At 30.2% G+C, this 19,265-nt stretch overlaps 1 protein-coding gene across 1 annotated transcript in view; it reads right to left on the bottom strand.

The window, feature by feature from the left end:
* Nucleotides 1-5: 5 nt before the first annotated feature.
* MS3_00006362 (uncharacterized protein) overlaps nucleotides 6-19,265 on the bottom strand; it is an 88,807-nt gene continuing 69,547 nt past the window's right edge. Inside the window, exons 17-22 of the mRNA XM_051214490.1 lie at nucleotides 18,216-18,434; nucleotides 14,750-15,199; nucleotides 8,096-13,590; nucleotides 7,223-7,280; nucleotides 4,389-4,519; nucleotides 6-2,609 (exon numbers count right to left, since the gene is read on the bottom strand). Coding sequence (XP_051067672.1) covers nucleotides 13,339-13,590; nucleotides 14,750-15,199; nucleotides 18,216-18,434 — 921 coding nt within the window. The 3' untranslated portion in view covers nucleotides 6-2,609; nucleotides 4,389-4,519; nucleotides 7,223-7,280; nucleotides 8,096-13,338. The remainder of the gene's footprint in view (nucleotides 2,610-4,388; nucleotides 4,520-7,222; nucleotides 7,281-8,095; nucleotides 13,591-14,749; nucleotides 15,200-18,215; nucleotides 18,435-19,265) is intronic.

Below are 19,265 nucleotides of genomic sequence, written 5' to 3'. Positions count from 1 at the left end.
GTTTAAGTGTACTGAAAACATACATTCTTCCGTTGTCTGTGACCTTGCGCGAACTTGTGTACGCTCACTAGTCCCGCTTGTAAACTTTGACACGATCTCGATATTCTTTCGATACCACGAGATCGCCAACAAATACATCTTACTATAACCTTCAATTGCCTTCTGATATTTGGTCTGGTAACTGGCACGTAGTCTTCCTATAATGGTGATCATAATCAACCGCCACTCGACGCCACACTATAAAATCATAATTTCATAAGAGAAATTGGTAATCTTTTAATAGCCTAAATGTTAAACTTTGAATAACTGAATCTCTGATTCTAACTATTTGAATTAATACATATACAACTAAAATTCAGTAAATGAAGCATGTACTCGGTTACTGAGTTATTTTAACATTTAATTGAACTCAATAATGTATATCGCTTCGAATACTATCTCCGGTGTACCAAATTTTATGTTCGAGTCTTGAGTACGGAATCGTACTGCCATCCAGTACTTCAAGGTCAGATCAACTCATGATTTCAATTGTGGTCATAAAATGAGTCAGGTAAATAAATAACTAAATGTATTTGTCTGACAATCTTTATTTTTTCCAAAAAAATGTTCATCTAAATAATAATAGTAATGTATTAGACGAAATCCAAAACGTTAGCGAAGATTATACAGTCAGTAATATTCGAAGAGAAGAAACTGCTTCTGTATATATTTATTATTATCACTATGATTTTCATTACATTAAACATATATCGCCTATTATAATATGTTTACTTTTTTTAAAATATAATTATTTTCCTCTACAAATGTTTTTAGATAAATGATAAACAAATCAATCATAATTGAGAAACAAATTCCCAATAATTCCAATGAATAGATAGCTAACATAATTGTTTAAGTATTATTAATATTAATCAATTCAATTAAAAAGCAAAGAAGAATGGATAGAGTAAGCAATGGAAGGTTTCAATATGTATATGCGAATCCAAGTTGTAAACTTACACATATACACAGACATAAATAGAAAACCAAAGTAATAAAAAAAAGAACGATATAGTGTTCAGCAGGAAAAAAAAATCACTAGATATATACATACACAACAACAGTATTGAGTTTAGTTGAAAGTTTAGGTAACGAAGACTCTTAAAAAAAGAGATAATAAATAAAAATAATGATTCAGAACTAAACAAAATATAACTATAAGATATATATATATATAACAGAGATAATGGCGAGGTTTATCCAATATTTTGTCTAGTTGATTAAAACAACGGATGTAATTTGGCAAAATATTGGTGTATATAATTTAATAAACATGCAATGATAAAGATTATTTGTTAATTGTGTACATAATTTGCATTTTTAATTCACAATAAAATGCATCCAAAAACAACTAAGAAGAAACATACTGAGTATTACAGGAAGAAAAATAAAAGCTTCTTTTTTGACGACAATTTGAGAATATAGTAAGCGTAACATTGTGCGCATATATAGTGACGTAAAACGATTGTGTACTTTATTATTATTATTATTATTATTATTATTATTATTATTATTATTATTATTATTATTATTATTAAAAGTATGGTCAATCAACAGTTATCCAGTGAAAGGCGATATTATAGGTAAGACTATACTTACACACCAAAACAGATTATGTTCACTCGTCACAAATTACGCTGAGTAAGATTTTGAAAAAAGGCGCTAAATGCATATATGTAGTATCCAATATATTATATTTCCAAAAGTGTTTGTTTCCATCTGTTCAATATTTGATAATTAGGAAAAATTCAAATGGTCAAAAGTTTATTGAATTCAATACTAAAATGAAAAATAAGTAGTATGTACATACCATAAATAGAGCTGTTATATTTCGTTAAAAAAACCTCGAATAAAAACAATGAATACAAAATTAACGAAAAAAACAAGTATAGAAAGACCGAAAGTATGGTAACTTTTCTTCAGCTAGTTTCGAGAGTCTTATTTTCTTGCATAAATGTTTCATGAATATCACCATTGTCATCATCATGTTCTTTATAATGAGTTACGTTTCTCATTTTCCCATCTCTCGTTTTATTATTATTATTATTATTATTGTCAATATAACCATCGCGATTAACAATATTCACAGTTTTATGATTGATGATAGTTGAATTGTCATTCATTTCGGTCATCTTATATACAGAAGTATCAGACAAATTCATTGCTTTTTGGAATTGTGATTTATTTTCACTGTTTACTTGACTATCTGGATTATCAATATCTACATTGTCATCGTTAGTACTGTTGTTTAAAGCATCTGTATTGTCTAGCATTGAAGAAGCTGACTTTAACTCTGGAATCAAGCGTTCTACAATATCTGCAATTAATACACGAGCCACTGGTGCTTCAACACAAACTGGTGATAGACCAAGCATAGCACGTAAACGTGAAAATCTCCATTCAAGTTGTTCAGTAACAATTTGACATAGATTTGTATGTTCTTCACTTTTATGGTTGTAACAAGATAATTTAGTTAATCGACTAATAGCCAAATCTAAGGCTACACGAAGAGCATGAAGTGATTCGACAGCTGATCTACATGAATTTAAATCGTCTGATTGAAATTGAGACTAAAATTTTAAAAAAGTCACAAGATAAAAAATCAATAGTGCTATCAAAATTTTCTTAAAAGTAACAAAGAAAACATTAAATTTTGGTAGATGTGATAGGTAGCTCGCAGTCAAATCCATGGTGTGCATGTCATTTTATTTGGGACCAGTTATCTGGATGAATTTCCAACAATCGATGTGTCAAAGTTCTTTTGCACTAGAACTGTGAGAAACCTTTTCTAGTATATGGGATTAGAACCGACTGAATACCTACATAAAATACATAAGATATAATACTAGGTAATATTTGACTGTGTACTCATGTGCACGGACATGTTTCATACACAAATTCTAGTCAAATCTAATCAACAACGACTTTGATAACAAAATGGTTTGAACAAGATCAACCTATATGAATGAAGCTGTCTGGAGTTTATTGATGGAGGATAAATACTTCACCTGATCTAACAAAGTAAATCTGGTTTACGCGATAACCCCAATCAGTGGTTAGTGAAGGCAAATGACACAAATTAGAATCAGTCACAATGTCTCAGATGCATTGACTGTTTATATTTCTCTAGATCTCCAGTTTCAGTATTTCTATATAAGTACCTTTTCATTCTGTCTTTTTCGAATCATATGTTTAGCCTTTCCCATTATCATTTTTTATATATTACTATTTCTATTTGTTTCCTATTCATATTGTCGTGCTAATAAGGTATGTTAATTTAGGCCGACGCATATATATGCCGGGTTCCATGTAGATTATGATAGATTGACTATTTAATCGGCATTAGTTCACCTTCAACTATGATAAAGACTATACTTACTTAGACTAATTGAATGCTGAAATTTATCCTCTACAGATTACTTTTAGGAACTGAGCAAGAAACGAAAAACGAAGAAGAACATAATTACTTGAAATCCAATTGACGTGGCATATACATTTTCCTTACTTAAAATCATGGATCAACATAATTAATCTATTTCAAGTAAAAAGGTTAACGAATTTCATATAGAGGATGAGTTAGCAAACTAAAAACTAAGTAAATTGAATTCAGAAAACCGAATAACGAAAATTACAACATACTACCTAATTTGCACTAGTGAAGAGACCAAAAGACCTGATATTCGACTATTTATGTATTTGAAAAGATACACCATTGAAATGTAGTATAAAACAAAACAGCTGTCCAGTGCTCTGTGATTTTATATAATTTCTCAGTGATGGAATGAGGGAAGTTACCTTTTAATCGCTTTTACTAGTTTCAAACAGAGGGGATTCGAACAGTGAACATATATAAGTAAACATGACAAAACTGTAGCTTAGAATATTATCAAATCATATTGATCACTTTCAGGTTGATACATAAAACGCGGGATGAATGGACATCTACATTCGACTGTGAGATGACAGATCAGCAATTAGTTTTTCATACTGATCAACACGCAAATGCTAATTACGATGATTTTCATGTTTGTCAGCTTACATCATATGGTCCAAATAGTTGCAAATAATGTAAAAACCGGAAGAAATATATTAGTCTAAGTCATTATGAGGTATGGGAAGTCAACATGGTATAAAGCGAAAAGTCAAATAGAGCAAAGAATAGTAAGAGATAGTTGACATGAAGCATTTGCAGTCTTGAGTTTACCTAAACTTATACTGTTAATTATAAATAAAAATAGATGAAGTTATTAAAATTTTTATAACCACTGACTACAAAAAATTAGTTGGTATGAGCATGATTATTATTGCTTATATTCCTATCAATGTGAAAAAAACCCATTGTGATTTACCGAAGTTGAGTTTGGAGTATGTGTTGAGCTCTTGGGCACAGATTCACTGTTCATTCGACAGTTTGTCTCTTGCATAGTGGTAAGGTATTGTGAAGAATATTTTTTGACAGCAGGCAAACGATTCTTTGAATCTGAACGGCAAAAATGCAGTAATAATGACTAGTTTAACATTTATTTGACTTTCAACTTACAAACGGTATATATATAAACACAAATAGTGCAAAGTTGATCTGATTAAAATATTTGGGCCATCTAATTTTTTATTGAAATTGTGAACCGATCAATGTTAAACGATCAGTGAAAGCCTGGAAGCACTGGACGACCGTTTCGTTCTAGTATGGGACTTTCCAGAAGAGGGTATCCACGATCTGGAACGCGGTCTAGCATGCGAACACTTAAGCTGTAGACCAGTGAGTCGGGATACAATGGTGTTGATTTCCAAATTAAATCGATCTTTGTGTAGCCACCTTCCATTGTCTTCTGTGGGTAAATGCTTCTCTTTTTTAATGGTACAAATATTAAAATTAATCCATGTTTTAAATTTATTTGAACTCAATAGTTATAGATGTTAACTGGATGTAGACATGTTTTATCGTAAAAGGTCTGTGATGGTAAAAACCAGAAAACTCAAACATAAACACTAAAACTGCCTATCTTTAGAAAAAACGAAAGACAAAACTACGGGATTCATACATCTCATATATGAAAGACGGAAAAATAGTTGTAGCAACCAAACTGATAGAAAATCCTGTTGATCGTAAGCAGTTAGTAGATATTGAATATTTAAAAAATTCTATGAAAAATATTTTCGAATAATTACAATATCAATGTATGAAATTTGTTGCAATATTGGACAATCGGTGAAGAAAATTCCTTACTCTATTGAACTACGTTGTCATTATGCAACGACTAGGTTACGAATGAATGATCCAAAAGTGAAAAATTGAAAATTACTCAAATAAATAATGCCGTCACAGAAACTGAAACGAATATAACGAGTCTACATATTTTAAGTTGTCCGTTAAAGTGCTAAAAAAACGTTTCATCACTAAAATGAAAATGTGAACTTGATTTAAGTGAACAAAAAGCAAAAGTAGGAAACATCCAGTGAATTAGGAGAAAATACATAGCTAAATCACATGTAATCATCAGTAATTGAAGAAATAATTAAGATTTCAAAACAGACCACTCAGTGCTCCTTTCTTGAATGATATGGTAGTTGACCAAATCAGACCGTAATAGAAATTTACGAAAATATTTGAGATTAACTAAGAGGTTTCTGTATAAAAAAAAGCTGAACGAGAATCGAGATACAAAGAAGTAGTATATAGGAAAATGGACAAACACAGTGCAATAGTGGGACAATGAGAAAGACTTTGAAAAAGAGGATGCTCTACAAGTGCAGAAATGATTGAACATAAATCTAACTACTTATTGTCTGTGATAAGTAATATGAATCAATACACGAAGAAAAACAAACGGAATGAAGTAATGGGGCATACTATCACAGAAAGAAGACAATTATATTTATTAATGAGATACTCTGGTTTGAGTTACGAACATGTGTGAACCCTGATGATACTAGCCAACAGTAAGAGAGTGAGAGTGTCACGTTCAATCCAGATTAATACCATCAGACTACATACATTTGTGCAATATGACTGAAAAATATTTTGTTATTATATAAACAAGAGCACAAAGTACAGTTCTAGTTAAATTTTTATTGCATAAATTCGTCTGTCAAAAACTCGAAAAATGCACAAAAATAGTTTATTTAACCGTAATATCACATTCATTAATGAAGTGACCTAGTATCTACAATAACAATTGAGAACCAAAATCGAAACATCAAATGATCAATGCTATTTATCAAGAACGAAGGGACAAAATAGAATTATCATGATAATAAAACGATGAATGAAGTATACATTCAAATGTGTCCATTTACCAGATTAAAATGTGTGCCGATTCGAGTTATTGAAAAGAGATTTTTTACAAACAAAAATCAATACGCATAACAAAAACCTAATTGAGATCAGGGACAACTGAACTATCTTTTTAAGGAAGTTATCTATAACATGTGTATGTGTGTAGCATAGCTAAACAATAAATATCAGTATACTGTATATTGTAATAATATACAACATTATACATATAACCAATTGCAGTTGCTTTCTTGATGTGGTTGTCAGGATTGCATATCGTGATAACTCAATCGAGCCATGTTGGCTGAAATACATGTGTCTATCAAGTTAGGCAGGTCTGTTGGAAAACGGTTAATTAAAACACAGTAGACGTCAGGTCTAAAAGAGAAGTGACACTGTCGTTGGATGGAGAATGCTGGTGGGTGGCTTCTGCTCCTCCACGAGTGTAATAGGCATACGTAAGTAATAATTCCCAGAACTATAAATGTTTGCGCAATATCCTGGATTGATTGAAGTTAGATATTAACATCACCGGATTCTGGTTCAATGGTCTAGCGGTAAGGTGTTCGCGCACGAAACGGGAGGTACTGGATTCGATTCTTGTGCGGGGAATCGTGGATGCCCATTGCCAAGTAATTCCATACTTAAATGAAACAACCGTTCCGTGCAGCCAGGTTTTCAAGGGTGGTCTAAATTAGGTCGTTTCATGACTTCAATGAAACTCATTAATTTCCACGACCCTATACTTATAAATGTATAGTAAGTTTTGCAGAATTTAATATTATATAACTTTAGAATTTGACCAATCGGTTTTAAGATGGCGTGCGCAACATCTATTTATTTGCATACACCTACACATCAAATCAGTGTTTATTATTTATTTAACTGCTCAAAATAAAAAAAACTTGCCATGATAATTTGATGATGATATTGATGACATCAATAAAGCCTTTGAAGTTATATCCACCTAAGTTAGTGAAGAATATTGAAAAAAAGAAAAAAAAACAGAGGAACTAGAAATGTTGAAAAAATTTATTTTCCATTATATACAAAATAAGTATCACAAATATGAATACATAATTTTGTTAAGTCCTAGTAAAAAACCGTCTATATAACCATCTATTTTGGTCTAGCGACATTGTATACACACCTTTTCTCAAATATCGTCGTTATTTAGTAGTTGAATATATAAAAAAAAACACATATAAGATGTATGCTACTTTTCAATATTTCATTGTTTGAAATTAAACGGTAAAAACTAGAGTGGAATATTAAAAATAAAAAATACAATAACCAAATACAAGTATTCGCGTGCTTAGTTTAACCTCATGCTTACTAAAACAGCTACATATGAAATACATGATTCTTTGAACCAAAACAAAACATGAAAAATGGTTCGAAATAATTGATTTAACTGTCGAAGATTTAATATTTGTATTGTATAGCCATACGTAATATTTAATCGCATTTATTCCGTTTTACACCTCTATACATCACAAATAGATTAAAACACTAATTATTCTACAATGAACTGTTCAAAATGTTTAGACTGGTAGTATATTCAATGACATGTCGGCCATATGACCAGTATTTATCACATAATCATATCCAAATAAATCATTTTGATAATCACTAACAGTATTGAGCTCATCATTTAACAAAACAGATAGGGGACATAACTAACCAAAATTCACTAATCTTTGTTAATAATAATAATAATAATAATAATAATAATAATAATAATAATAATAATAATAATAATAAAAGTAACACAAAACCTACAGATGCACGCAAATCCTTCGACTGATTACGCTGTTGACAACGATCACCATAATTGTAATTCAAAGCATGAATTGTATTTGTGTCATCAAGAAAATGATGTAAACTATTTGTTGAATATAGATTGACAGAATCATCAACAATTGTAGAAGGAGGAGGATTGTGTTGTTTAGGAGAACTGTAATTTAGGAGGGAAAAATGTGGAAAATATTTATATTTAGACAAAATATGGGAAACTATGTGATGTATTCGATTCAATCGTTATAATAAAAATGAAAAAACAAACAAGTGAAAAATGAACAGAAAAGTTTTCGAAGTGAAAAAAAGGAAAGAGAAATGAAATAAGAAAAGTTTGAAAGATATTAACCTCTCTTTATTTGTTAATTTTTCAGTATAAATAACTGAAACAACTAATTTAAAAAAAAACTAAGCTTATAGAGATGAAAACAGAAAAAATCACAATAAAAAAATAAATTAAAACATTGAGACAATGGTTAATTAATGAATTCCATTTATTGACACATCACTGAAAATAAAAATGAAGGTAGATTGGTTAGAAGTATAGTAGTATACGAAGAATAATAAGAAGAGAGAGAACACAAAAGAGAAATGATTAAGTTATGTAACTCAGAATGATAGGAATAAGAAATAGGATATCGTTCATTATTAACTGAGTGTCACTTTCGACAAATGATAAAATCACAGTTGATTTAATTTAGTCAAACAACAGAAAAATGTGAGTTATCATAAAGATTCTTATTTATCAAACAAACGTTTATTGTTATAACAAATCAACAGTTTCCGTCTATCACCATTATTACGGAAAAAGTAGACAAACTATAAAAATATATCGTTCGCTTTTTTAAGTCATTATTTGATACATAAGTATGAGTGAATAATTCAATAAAATAATTAGTTATAGATAAACAACTATTCTGTAACAAAATCATATTTACGTTTGCAATAGTACAGTTTGAATGGAGCTAATACACATACGATAAAATTGTTAACTATCAAAATTTTTTTATTCATTCTAAAAGTGTATTCAGGTAGCTGAGTTGATTTGTGGAATTTATGTTAAGTTTCAAAGTGGATTTCTTTATGAAAAAGTTGAGGAATACTGCGTAGTTAGTTAACCCTAGTTTTGAACGCCTCAATAACATGCACAAATGGTCCCACAAGAGTCTGAAACCAGGATCCAAAGATGGAGTGGAGGATAAGATGAACTTGAATGCTTTTTGGTATGTGTGTATGCGGTTCACTTCTCGGTTGACTACACTCTGTGAGGATACTTTCCCTGGATCTGATAAGGAAACTGGGTTGTTTGATCTAAACGATTTGATAGAGTGACCGCAAAGTCTTATGACCAATTGATGTGTTTAGCGACAAATTGTTTTTTATTATTTCGAAATAAGTCCTAGATTAGTAAAAACAAGAAGAGTATCACCAGTAGTAGGAACGATTAGATACAGACAATTTAATTTGGAAAGAAATTCATTGGATAAAAAGAATAGAATAGTTTTAAAACTCAAGATTTAAAGCAAGACAGAGTGAATATGTGTGCGTCAATGCAATCTATCCTGGACCATGTCACTTAACATTTTCAACCATTGGTTATGATAATCGTGCAAACGAACCAACACGAATCAGCCTAACTATCAATGACTCTATGGACTGATGTCATGTCATATTCTAAATTTATACTGTGTATTGAATAATTCAGGAAAAAAGACATAATAATTCAGAAGCACAAAGATAAAAACATCTAATGGTATTCTGGAACTACAAGATAGAGTTATTTTAATATTTCGATGGTTACGAGTTAAAAAAGATAAATTATAAATTGATGGATACACAACTGACAAATCACTCCCCATTATTATTATTAGTAGTAGTAAAATCAATTATAAATAAACCAAAATATAGTGAACCAATCCATTGATAATAACAATAAAATAAGGTTAGTTAAATTGGTAATATTAATGTATGTATGTGCGGTTACTGCATGAACACACAAACACATATTCCAACAATCAGTATCAGAATATACCTAACAGGAAACCAACTGGCACGAGATCGAACATGACGTCGTTCTTGAAGTTTGACTTTATTTCTACAAGATATTTAGATAATATAGGATAAGAAAAATTGAAATCTTAAGATATATTTACAGGCATTATTTGATTCAATATAATGGGAAAGTGACTGTATCATTTGGTAATTAAAAATCGAATCAGTTCAGATATTGAAACTTAATCAATTTTTCTTTAATTTGATAATTTTTTATGTCATTCGTAAATATGTGAAAATGGAAGTGGTGAATAGATGAAGGAACCATAGTATTTCGATACTCCGTAAGTTTCAATGATAACTATTCGACTGGCATCAATATGTCAAGGAATTCACCTTTGAAAGTATCCGTATTCCTAACTTCCAATGGCTATGTAATGAACGAAGACGTGGTTGGAGCAGATCAATTTACTGTATTATGAAAAATCCTACATTGTATTTTTAAAATATGAGAACAACACAGCGAATACACCATCTACTCATCTTCCTTAAAGTGTGTCAAAAAAACTCCATTGTTTTTTCATTCCTGTTGACATTTTGATTGCTTTCTGTTTTTCTTCCTCTTTTCATTCTACTCTTCTGTCCATAAGAATCTTACTTCCGATTCCTGATATATAATACTTATGTCTGTCCGTATAAGTAGCACACACCAGAATTACACAATCTACTCACAAAAAGTTTAAGATGTAGACAGAAAGCCTTTTTCCTTTTTTATTTCTTTCTAGTAAACTTGAAATAACTTAGAAAAGTTAAACTGACAAATGATGTGGTTTGTGAAGATAAGATATTATTACGTACATTTAAACTGATTAGAGAATGAAAACTTCGATTAATCAACGGAACTATAAATTATGAACAGATAAATATCTACTGTTTAGAAAACGCAATGTTGTCACCGAACTTGAATAATCCTCTAAAGAAAAAGATGACTGAAAGCAGAAAACCATCATCAAACATCTTTTACTTCAAAGAGACCGATTTTCATAAGTGAAAAGCAAATTAATTAAATTAACAAGAGTAATGAATCAGTCAACAATAAACTGACCGAATAAACTTGAATTAAATTAAAATTGTACTCACTAACCCCCACCATATATATACACGAAGTACGTGACTGCAAATGATGAAATTATATAAATTAACCAATAATTTCACTAATAAATGTCCCGGAAAACTGGGTAAAAATAGCGAAATCCTAATATGTTTATTTACTAAATAAAAAGTACGACTGACAGCTATGACTATTCAGGTCATTGAAAGCTTGATACTACGTGAAACAATGCTGCAGAATTCTAAAACAAGACGAAAAGACTGCCAAGTAATCTGATAAGCTGGACAGTATTCTCGAGTTTTCCAATATTCTTTATTCATCAGGTACATAATTTGAGTAAATCAAATATTTAAAATAGATCCGTCGGGATATTCAATGATGATTTATATTAATAAACACTGAATAATCAAGAATGTAGGTAAAGATCAAAATAAAAACCACAGATCCTTTACATCTCTTTGTTGTATAACGTTAACTTGCAATATTTACGCATCGTTATGATTATGCATTAGTGAATTAGAAAAGCCTTCAATTATAATTGATTGCAATATAGTTCAGATGATAAGTATCATAGGATTATAGACAATGTAAAAAACTATTGCTTTCTATATATAGACACGAAACAATGGTCATTGTAGCAAGATATCCATGCACTGTATGACATTTAAAGCAATTAAACCTAATTAGGCTGGAAAAAGGTTATTACCGCTTAGTAAAAGGTGGTGTTAAATATTATGAAATACAGCAGCGGAAAAATAAAATGGATAAGAGAGAAGATGTAATGAAAAGGAAACAATCAACGGAGGTACTGTGGAAAAAGAACAAAGCTGTGTGAATACAAGAAGAGAACTAAAAGTAATGTTTCTAAGCCAGAAAAGTTGGAAACTGAGTTGTTCACTCAATAAAACAAATGAGAGGTAGTTAAGTCCAAATGTTAAAAGAAACTTTAATAATTTGTTCAAAAATAAAAATGATAAAATTCTGGATAATTAGAAGTAACAACAGTGAAAAGTATCATAAGCCAGTAAAGGTTTGTAATTTATTTAGCTGTCAGTTGTCTACATGTAATAGATGTATTCAAGTAAACTTTGATTGATGCTACTACGTGGTGCATATAATTCTACTGGGTAATTTATGATGCTATTGGACCAATCAGCATAAATCATTTGACGAGATTCATCGTTATAATTTAGGTTAGTTAAAAATATACATAGAACTTTACCTAAATAACTAATCTCGATCACAGACCAGATGTAATTTTCTAATATTTATGCAGTTCAGACTTGTGCTAATCAATCCATTCTTTATTATCAAAACAAGTCATTCGGTTATATCAGTAAGAAGATTCAGATCAGTCAAGATATCTTATTTATTCCCATTTGTTGTTGAACAAGATGAATTCAGAGTGTACAAAAGTAATCAATTCTTGAAAAAATATTACATAAAATATAAAGAACAAATGGAAAACTACTTTAAACAATAAATTAGAAATTTAAGAAAGAACATTCACAATCGTCTGTATCAAATATAAACCTGTGTGAATAAAGCTCCAAAAAAGTGTAAATTTCATACATCTAGTGCTGTTCAAGGATAAATCGCAGTGATTCTGTAGCATGTACCTCATTCTTTTTACCACTGGTTCGATTACACTTCATTTTTAACTGAAACTAGTATAGTATCGGTTAAGTTAGTCAACCATAGGAAAGTGCCGTATACTGTTTCGTTCAAACATTGATTATTCGTAAATTACCTAAGTGTAAACTCGATTCAACAATACAAGGAGTCAATCATAAATGAGTTATATCGATAACAACGTCACTGACTACAATTGAGCTAAGTGCATTTGTCTGTAGATGAAACAGATTTTTCGGAGGTTCTACAAGAATCTAACAGACTGAACGCCAACGAAAATAAAACACAGAATAACCAATACTTTCTGCTGATTTGATTTAACTATCAATGTTAGTAGAATACATTCTAATGAGATTGAGTGTAAATGGTTATATTGACAGCTATGTTTTACTCATTCTCTATCAATTTTGACAAATATTCCCGTTTGTTATTGGCTGTGATTTTGTATTTTCTGTTTGATAAAATCGAACAAATTGAAGCTGAATCAATGTACTTATGAATGGTGAATCTGAGTGTTAACTTTTTTTGAGAATATTCTTACTTGATAAAAAAACAACATAATCTCATACCTTGAAGGAATTAGTTGCGTAGCCGAATAAGATCGTTGTTGAGATGATTTATTTTTAGGTCTGTTAAATAATGGCAATGCGTTCGGACAATCTCCACCAGTAATCGACTCATTCATTATTAGTCGATTAGCACAAACTTCATAGGTATGTGTTGGTGGTGTGAATTGTTCTAAAGCCTGAATACAGATGAAAAAAGAGAGACAATAAAAGAAAAGTTAGCCTATTTTTGAATACTTTACAATTGATCTAATCGATATGAACATGATTTAAGTTGTTTGATAAAACTGTTTTAATATGAAATAGAGTGAACAACCCTCTGGGAAATTAGAACTCAATGATCAGGTAGAGATTTATGTCGTCAGCTTAAAGCTACACTTTCTATATGAGCGCAAGTGATTTTGACAACGTTAGTCGAAGTACAATATGTGAAAATTGACAACATTAAACATCAAGCACTTGTTCCTAAAGTTTTTATCATACCTTATACAGAATACAATAAAACTTTAGTTTTCACAGTTTTTCAATTAATTATAAATATTGATATGGTGAGATCACCTCATCATACTTAAAAAACAATGCTCGACAGAAGTGACTAAACAAGAGTAAGAAACAGTTAAGTAATGTTTTCGTGAAAAAAGGTTATCCTTAAGATAGTGGGGAAAATTAGTAGCTTGGGAGGATGATCTTAATGAAGATGTATTATTTGAGTTGAGCGGTTCAACTGTACAGCATTGTTTATCCTCCTAGACAACATCATAAGCAAAAGGAAGTAATCTATTAGAATTTAACCATAGATGACTAACAGCCGGTTTTGTTGACAATGCATATGAATGGCTGTTGCCAATACTTGTTGTAATATTGCCTCCATTTTTATAAAAATATTTACTAGGCGGAACCAATTATTTATTAATGTGTGAACACTAACTTCGTTGACCTTTAGACTGTTACATAATACTATATAAATAAGAATATAATCGAATATTTCTATGATAAAATAAAATCGATGCATGTTTCCTATATTTATTTTTTAGAATTACAATTCACTAATTGAATTGAAAAAGAATGAGAGAGACTTTAAAGTTTAGACTCTCATTATTATCACTTACAAATTGAGTTCGAAATTTCTGAAAACAAAAATATCGCTAATAAACAGTGATCTTTATTTTGAGTAAATGAGCCATGTTTGATTATAGATCGCCTGCCGGGGATCCAGTTCTTATGTAGTTTTACTGTTATTTTTAGTATTTACTTTATATAAGTAGTGAAAAAATCAATTATATACACAACAATCCTACATCACTACACGTAAAATCAAATATTCGTTTAAGAACTAACCAAATCCTTAGGTCTATTTTGAGCAGCGACTCGATTGATGAAAGATGTTTCCACAGTCTTTTGAGTAGGATGAAGTTTTTTTACAGAACTGTCAATTATCTTCCGTGTTCTTATAGTTGTAGTAGTCGTTGTTCCTGATGTCACTGGTGTTGTTGTTATCATATTTCGTTTGTTATCTACGCTATAAACATCTTTTTTCCAAGAACGAGGTGTATCCGGAGCAGAAACAGCACGTGTAAACCAATTGTTTTTTCTTTCATGAATTATTTGTTCGTTAGAATTGATTTCATCATTCTGATTAAAATTAAAATATTCTCTAGTGTTGTATTCTGATCGAGACATTTGTGAATGAAATGTATGATTATGGTTATTGGTTGAGATTGTCGATTGGGAAACAGATAATGATACAACAGTAGTAGTGGTAGTACTAGACACTGGTGTTAATATATCCTTTTAGTAAAAGAAAATGTGCATAAAAATAGAAAAATTTTCTTGAGAAAATAAAATTGGAAGATGACATTTACGATAATAATATAAGAGTAAAGGAAATACACTGATTATTGTCTAATAGATATTAACCACAATACAATGATTCTGTGTTACAATCACTACGTTGGCAAGCCTAATTTCAAAAAATTAATCCATAAACTCACTGTTACTTTATATACTACTTACTAATAACATTATTTAGAACAAAAATTTAAATCATTCAGCATAAAGTAACACAAAATCATTAAAGGTATCCATTTAAACTACAAACTGTCATCATCAACATTATTTCATGAAATTTCCTAATCATCTGAAACAGTTACTTAGAATATTGAGAAATACAAATTAATCATCATTGACAATTCAGATGATATTTTAATCCCAAATATGTTTGATATGATTGTTGAATATATATATATATATATATATATATATATATATATTAGAATAAATAATATTGTGTGAATATCAATACCAATGTTTGACTTGACCAGTTCAAATCACTGAATTGGATATCAATGTAATATTGTGTTATATTTGTAAAATTCTAATGAGTTGTAAAGTGAATTTTAAATGCTTTATAGCTCAGTGTAAGTCGTTTCTTCAGAGAATAAATAACTAATCGAATTAGACTAACACAAGTTTAAATAGTACAAAAGAACAAAGCAAAATAAGTAGTACAATCACAATAAACCTGATCAACTCAATTCCATGTAACTCGGTCAAGGTGATCCTATGTAAGACATGCTTGTGTACTTGTATGTTAGTGGGTGTGAAAAATGCGGTATTTGTAATGTCAAGAAGTAGGGTTAAAATTCTATGTTTGTGTAACGGTATGAGGTGTGAATAGAAGTAAATAGAGCTGTTTGGATAAATAGTCCAAGTTTTCTATTTTCTATTGAGCTCAGTAGAGTTTAGCAATAAACGAAAAGCTTCAACGACTTTCTTTATAGTAGGAAAAACCTTTTGATATTTTACATACCAATTTATTGATTATTAAAGAAAAATATGTACCACTATTGACGGTTTATTTGGAGCTTCTAAAGTTCTATTCGATTATTAGGTCTTTTTGTGTAGTGTGGATGTTCCTTGGTTCAAGTCAAAGTTTCATAAGATAACTCTCTAATAAAGGTGTCACAATCGACACAATCTAATATACAGACAAAATTCTGTGTTGAAGCGACCTGATTAAGCTTATTTTGGTTGTACTATGTATTTTTTAGTGTTAATTCAACTCGACTATTTATTTGTTCTATGAAGAAGTGACCTACACTAAGTCACGAAACGTGAGAAATTCAATTTTTTACTCATTAGGTCATTGTAAATATATTATGATTTTTCACTACATCCTTATGTATGATAAAAATTTTCAAATAATCAAATAGTTCTTGATAGTTTAATCAAACAAGTATACATGGTGGTAAAAGTAATTCACAATAAAATGCATCAATTTTTGATTTACTTGTATGAGTTGTTGGTGTTATGAATTGGAATATATTATTCTCTATTGGCATATGCGTGTACTATATATTAATCCCAGCTACTAAAGAGCTCTGCTTAAAAATCACTTAGACTTAATAATAGTATCAAAGCAATCTGTTAAGATTGCACATATGTTGAAAAAGACTGATCAATTACAATCCTTAATATCAACAACAGGAAGAAAAAATTTTGGGAAATGAGTTAGAAATTCATGTCTGTTGCACAAGCTATTGGCTATCTAGACTCAGTAACTAAGTAGATAACGAGATAGGCGATTGGAGTCAATGGTACTGAGTCCAAGTTTCGCTGTGAATATTGTCACTAGGTGCAAACATATTCACCTGACGGGCTCCAAGCAGGACGAGACGCAAGTCGTAGATTCCGATGCTAGCGACCATTAAACTCTGTTGAAAACATCTAATTCGAACTCATAGCATCAAATGATACAAATATTTAAAATTTATCATGTTAATTACCACTTTGAAAAGTATTCAATTTCACGAGGGAAACAAGTTACTTTCAAATCAGGACATTTGTTGATCAAATAAAATTTCTCTGTTTATTATAATCGACTGTATGTACTCCAAGAATACAAACTATACTGGATCGTAATTATGATTCTTAATAGTGAATAACAAAGAATTTGAAACTTATTAGCAAATAAATAGACTAGATTATGTTGAAAAAAGGATTTATTTCTTGACAATCTCTCTAAAATCACCTGGTAAAAATTAACTGTCAAATAAGTCATTTTGGAATTTGTATATCACATGCGAAAACTTTAATTTGGCTTTCTAGTTACTTTATTGTTAGTAGATGATTGTCAAAGTCATGCTAAAAAAATATCAACAAATTTTCTCTTATGTCATCAGATTTAACAACAACACATATTTTCCTGTGTTAATTCATCATTTTAATTTTTAGGCGAACTGGAATAGAGAATAATACAGAGCAGTGTGAGCGTGAATTGTTGTTTATTGAAGTACTCAGTCGAATGAAATAGCGGTAGTACCACCGTATAAGAGATTTGTTAGCCAATACTTTCAATAAAACTATTTGTTAAAATGATGTTAACGAGTGACAAACTATTTTTACAAGCACAAAATATCTCCTTACAACGCTCCGTAAAGGGATGGCCTAATGATTCAGGTGTACGACTTTTAACCACTAAGTCCCACGTTCAAACCCCGCTCCAAATACTTCGGTTTGGGCAACCGGATTGTATCATAATGCCTCATGCTCTAGTACTAGGCGCTTTGAATGTTCACCCAGCTACAAACCTACAATCTAAATTTATATACGGTTCAGGAATTCCTCGGACAAGTTAAACTTCAGTATAGAAAATCAAAAAGAATATATTACTTACTCTATCCAATCCCTGTTACCAAGAATAACAAAATTTAATGGAAATGCACTGTTTATTGATTTTCATCATAAAAAAAATTTACTAAAAATAATTATGTAGTGAAATAATAACATTATTAAACTGACTAACTTTTTCACAAATGTCTTCAATTGATGTTTTGCCGCGAACACGAGTATATTTTGATCTTTTCTTTGTTGCTGTGACTGATGATGACAATGGATAAACATAGTTAGGTATTGTTTCATGGGAACAGGAACCACTAGTCGATACAGGCAATATTGGACCACTTACTACAGAGGTTTGACTAGCTGAATCCGATCCATTCACATCAAATTCACTATTCAAAACCTAAATAATAAAAGGAAGCTACTATACAGACAGACCAAATTTGAGAGAGAAAAAAGTTTAAAATTAAATCAACAAAGATCTAGGAAAACGAATAATAACTACAAAATATTTTGTCATATGTGTAAGTTGTAATCAAGTTAATACACAAATTGATAAACATGATTATAAAATTAACCCGTAATTAATTGGTAACTTTCAAAACTATGGGTTAGTAATATATTGCTTAACCAAGCAATATATTTACACTTTGTTATGATCTGTGCTGAAAATGAGGTGAAATGGATGACCAATGATTATACGAGTATAAATACAATCGAATTTAAAATATTAAAGATTCCCATTGTGAAAATTAGAACAACACATATAAGCGAACAATTGTTGTCAATTAGATCGTCATCAGGCTTTACTCTAATATACATGAATATTTATACGAAAATTTTAAACCAATCAAGGCAATATGAGTCAATAATCACAATGAAATAGAATAAGTCACTAATCCGCCTCTTTGTATTCTTCACTATCTAATTATTTACACACATCTTATTACGTAATGATTTTAATGTTTTGTGATTACTATTCCTAGTCTATTTACCCATGTTTATTTGACCTTCTATTTCCAACGATTAACTATTGATAAGAGTTTTGTTATTGTAGTTTATTATTCTTACCACTATCTGTTCACCTGTCTTCGTACTATCAACTTGTACTTTTACCTATTATGTGTAGTGACTTATTCTATTTCATTGTGATTATTGACTCATATTGCCTTGATTGGTTTAAAATTTTCGTATAAATATTCATGTATATTAGAGTAAAGCCTGATGACGATCT

The sequence above is a fragment of the Schistosoma haematobium genome, chromosome 2 (assembly GCF_000699445.3).
Source record: "Schistosoma haematobium chromosome 2, whole genome shotgun sequence".
Classification (NCBI taxonomy): Eukaryota; Metazoa; Platyhelminthes; class Trematoda; order Strigeidida; family Schistosomatidae; genus Schistosoma; species Schistosoma haematobium.
This window is presented reverse-complemented; position numbering and strand designations above follow the sequence as displayed.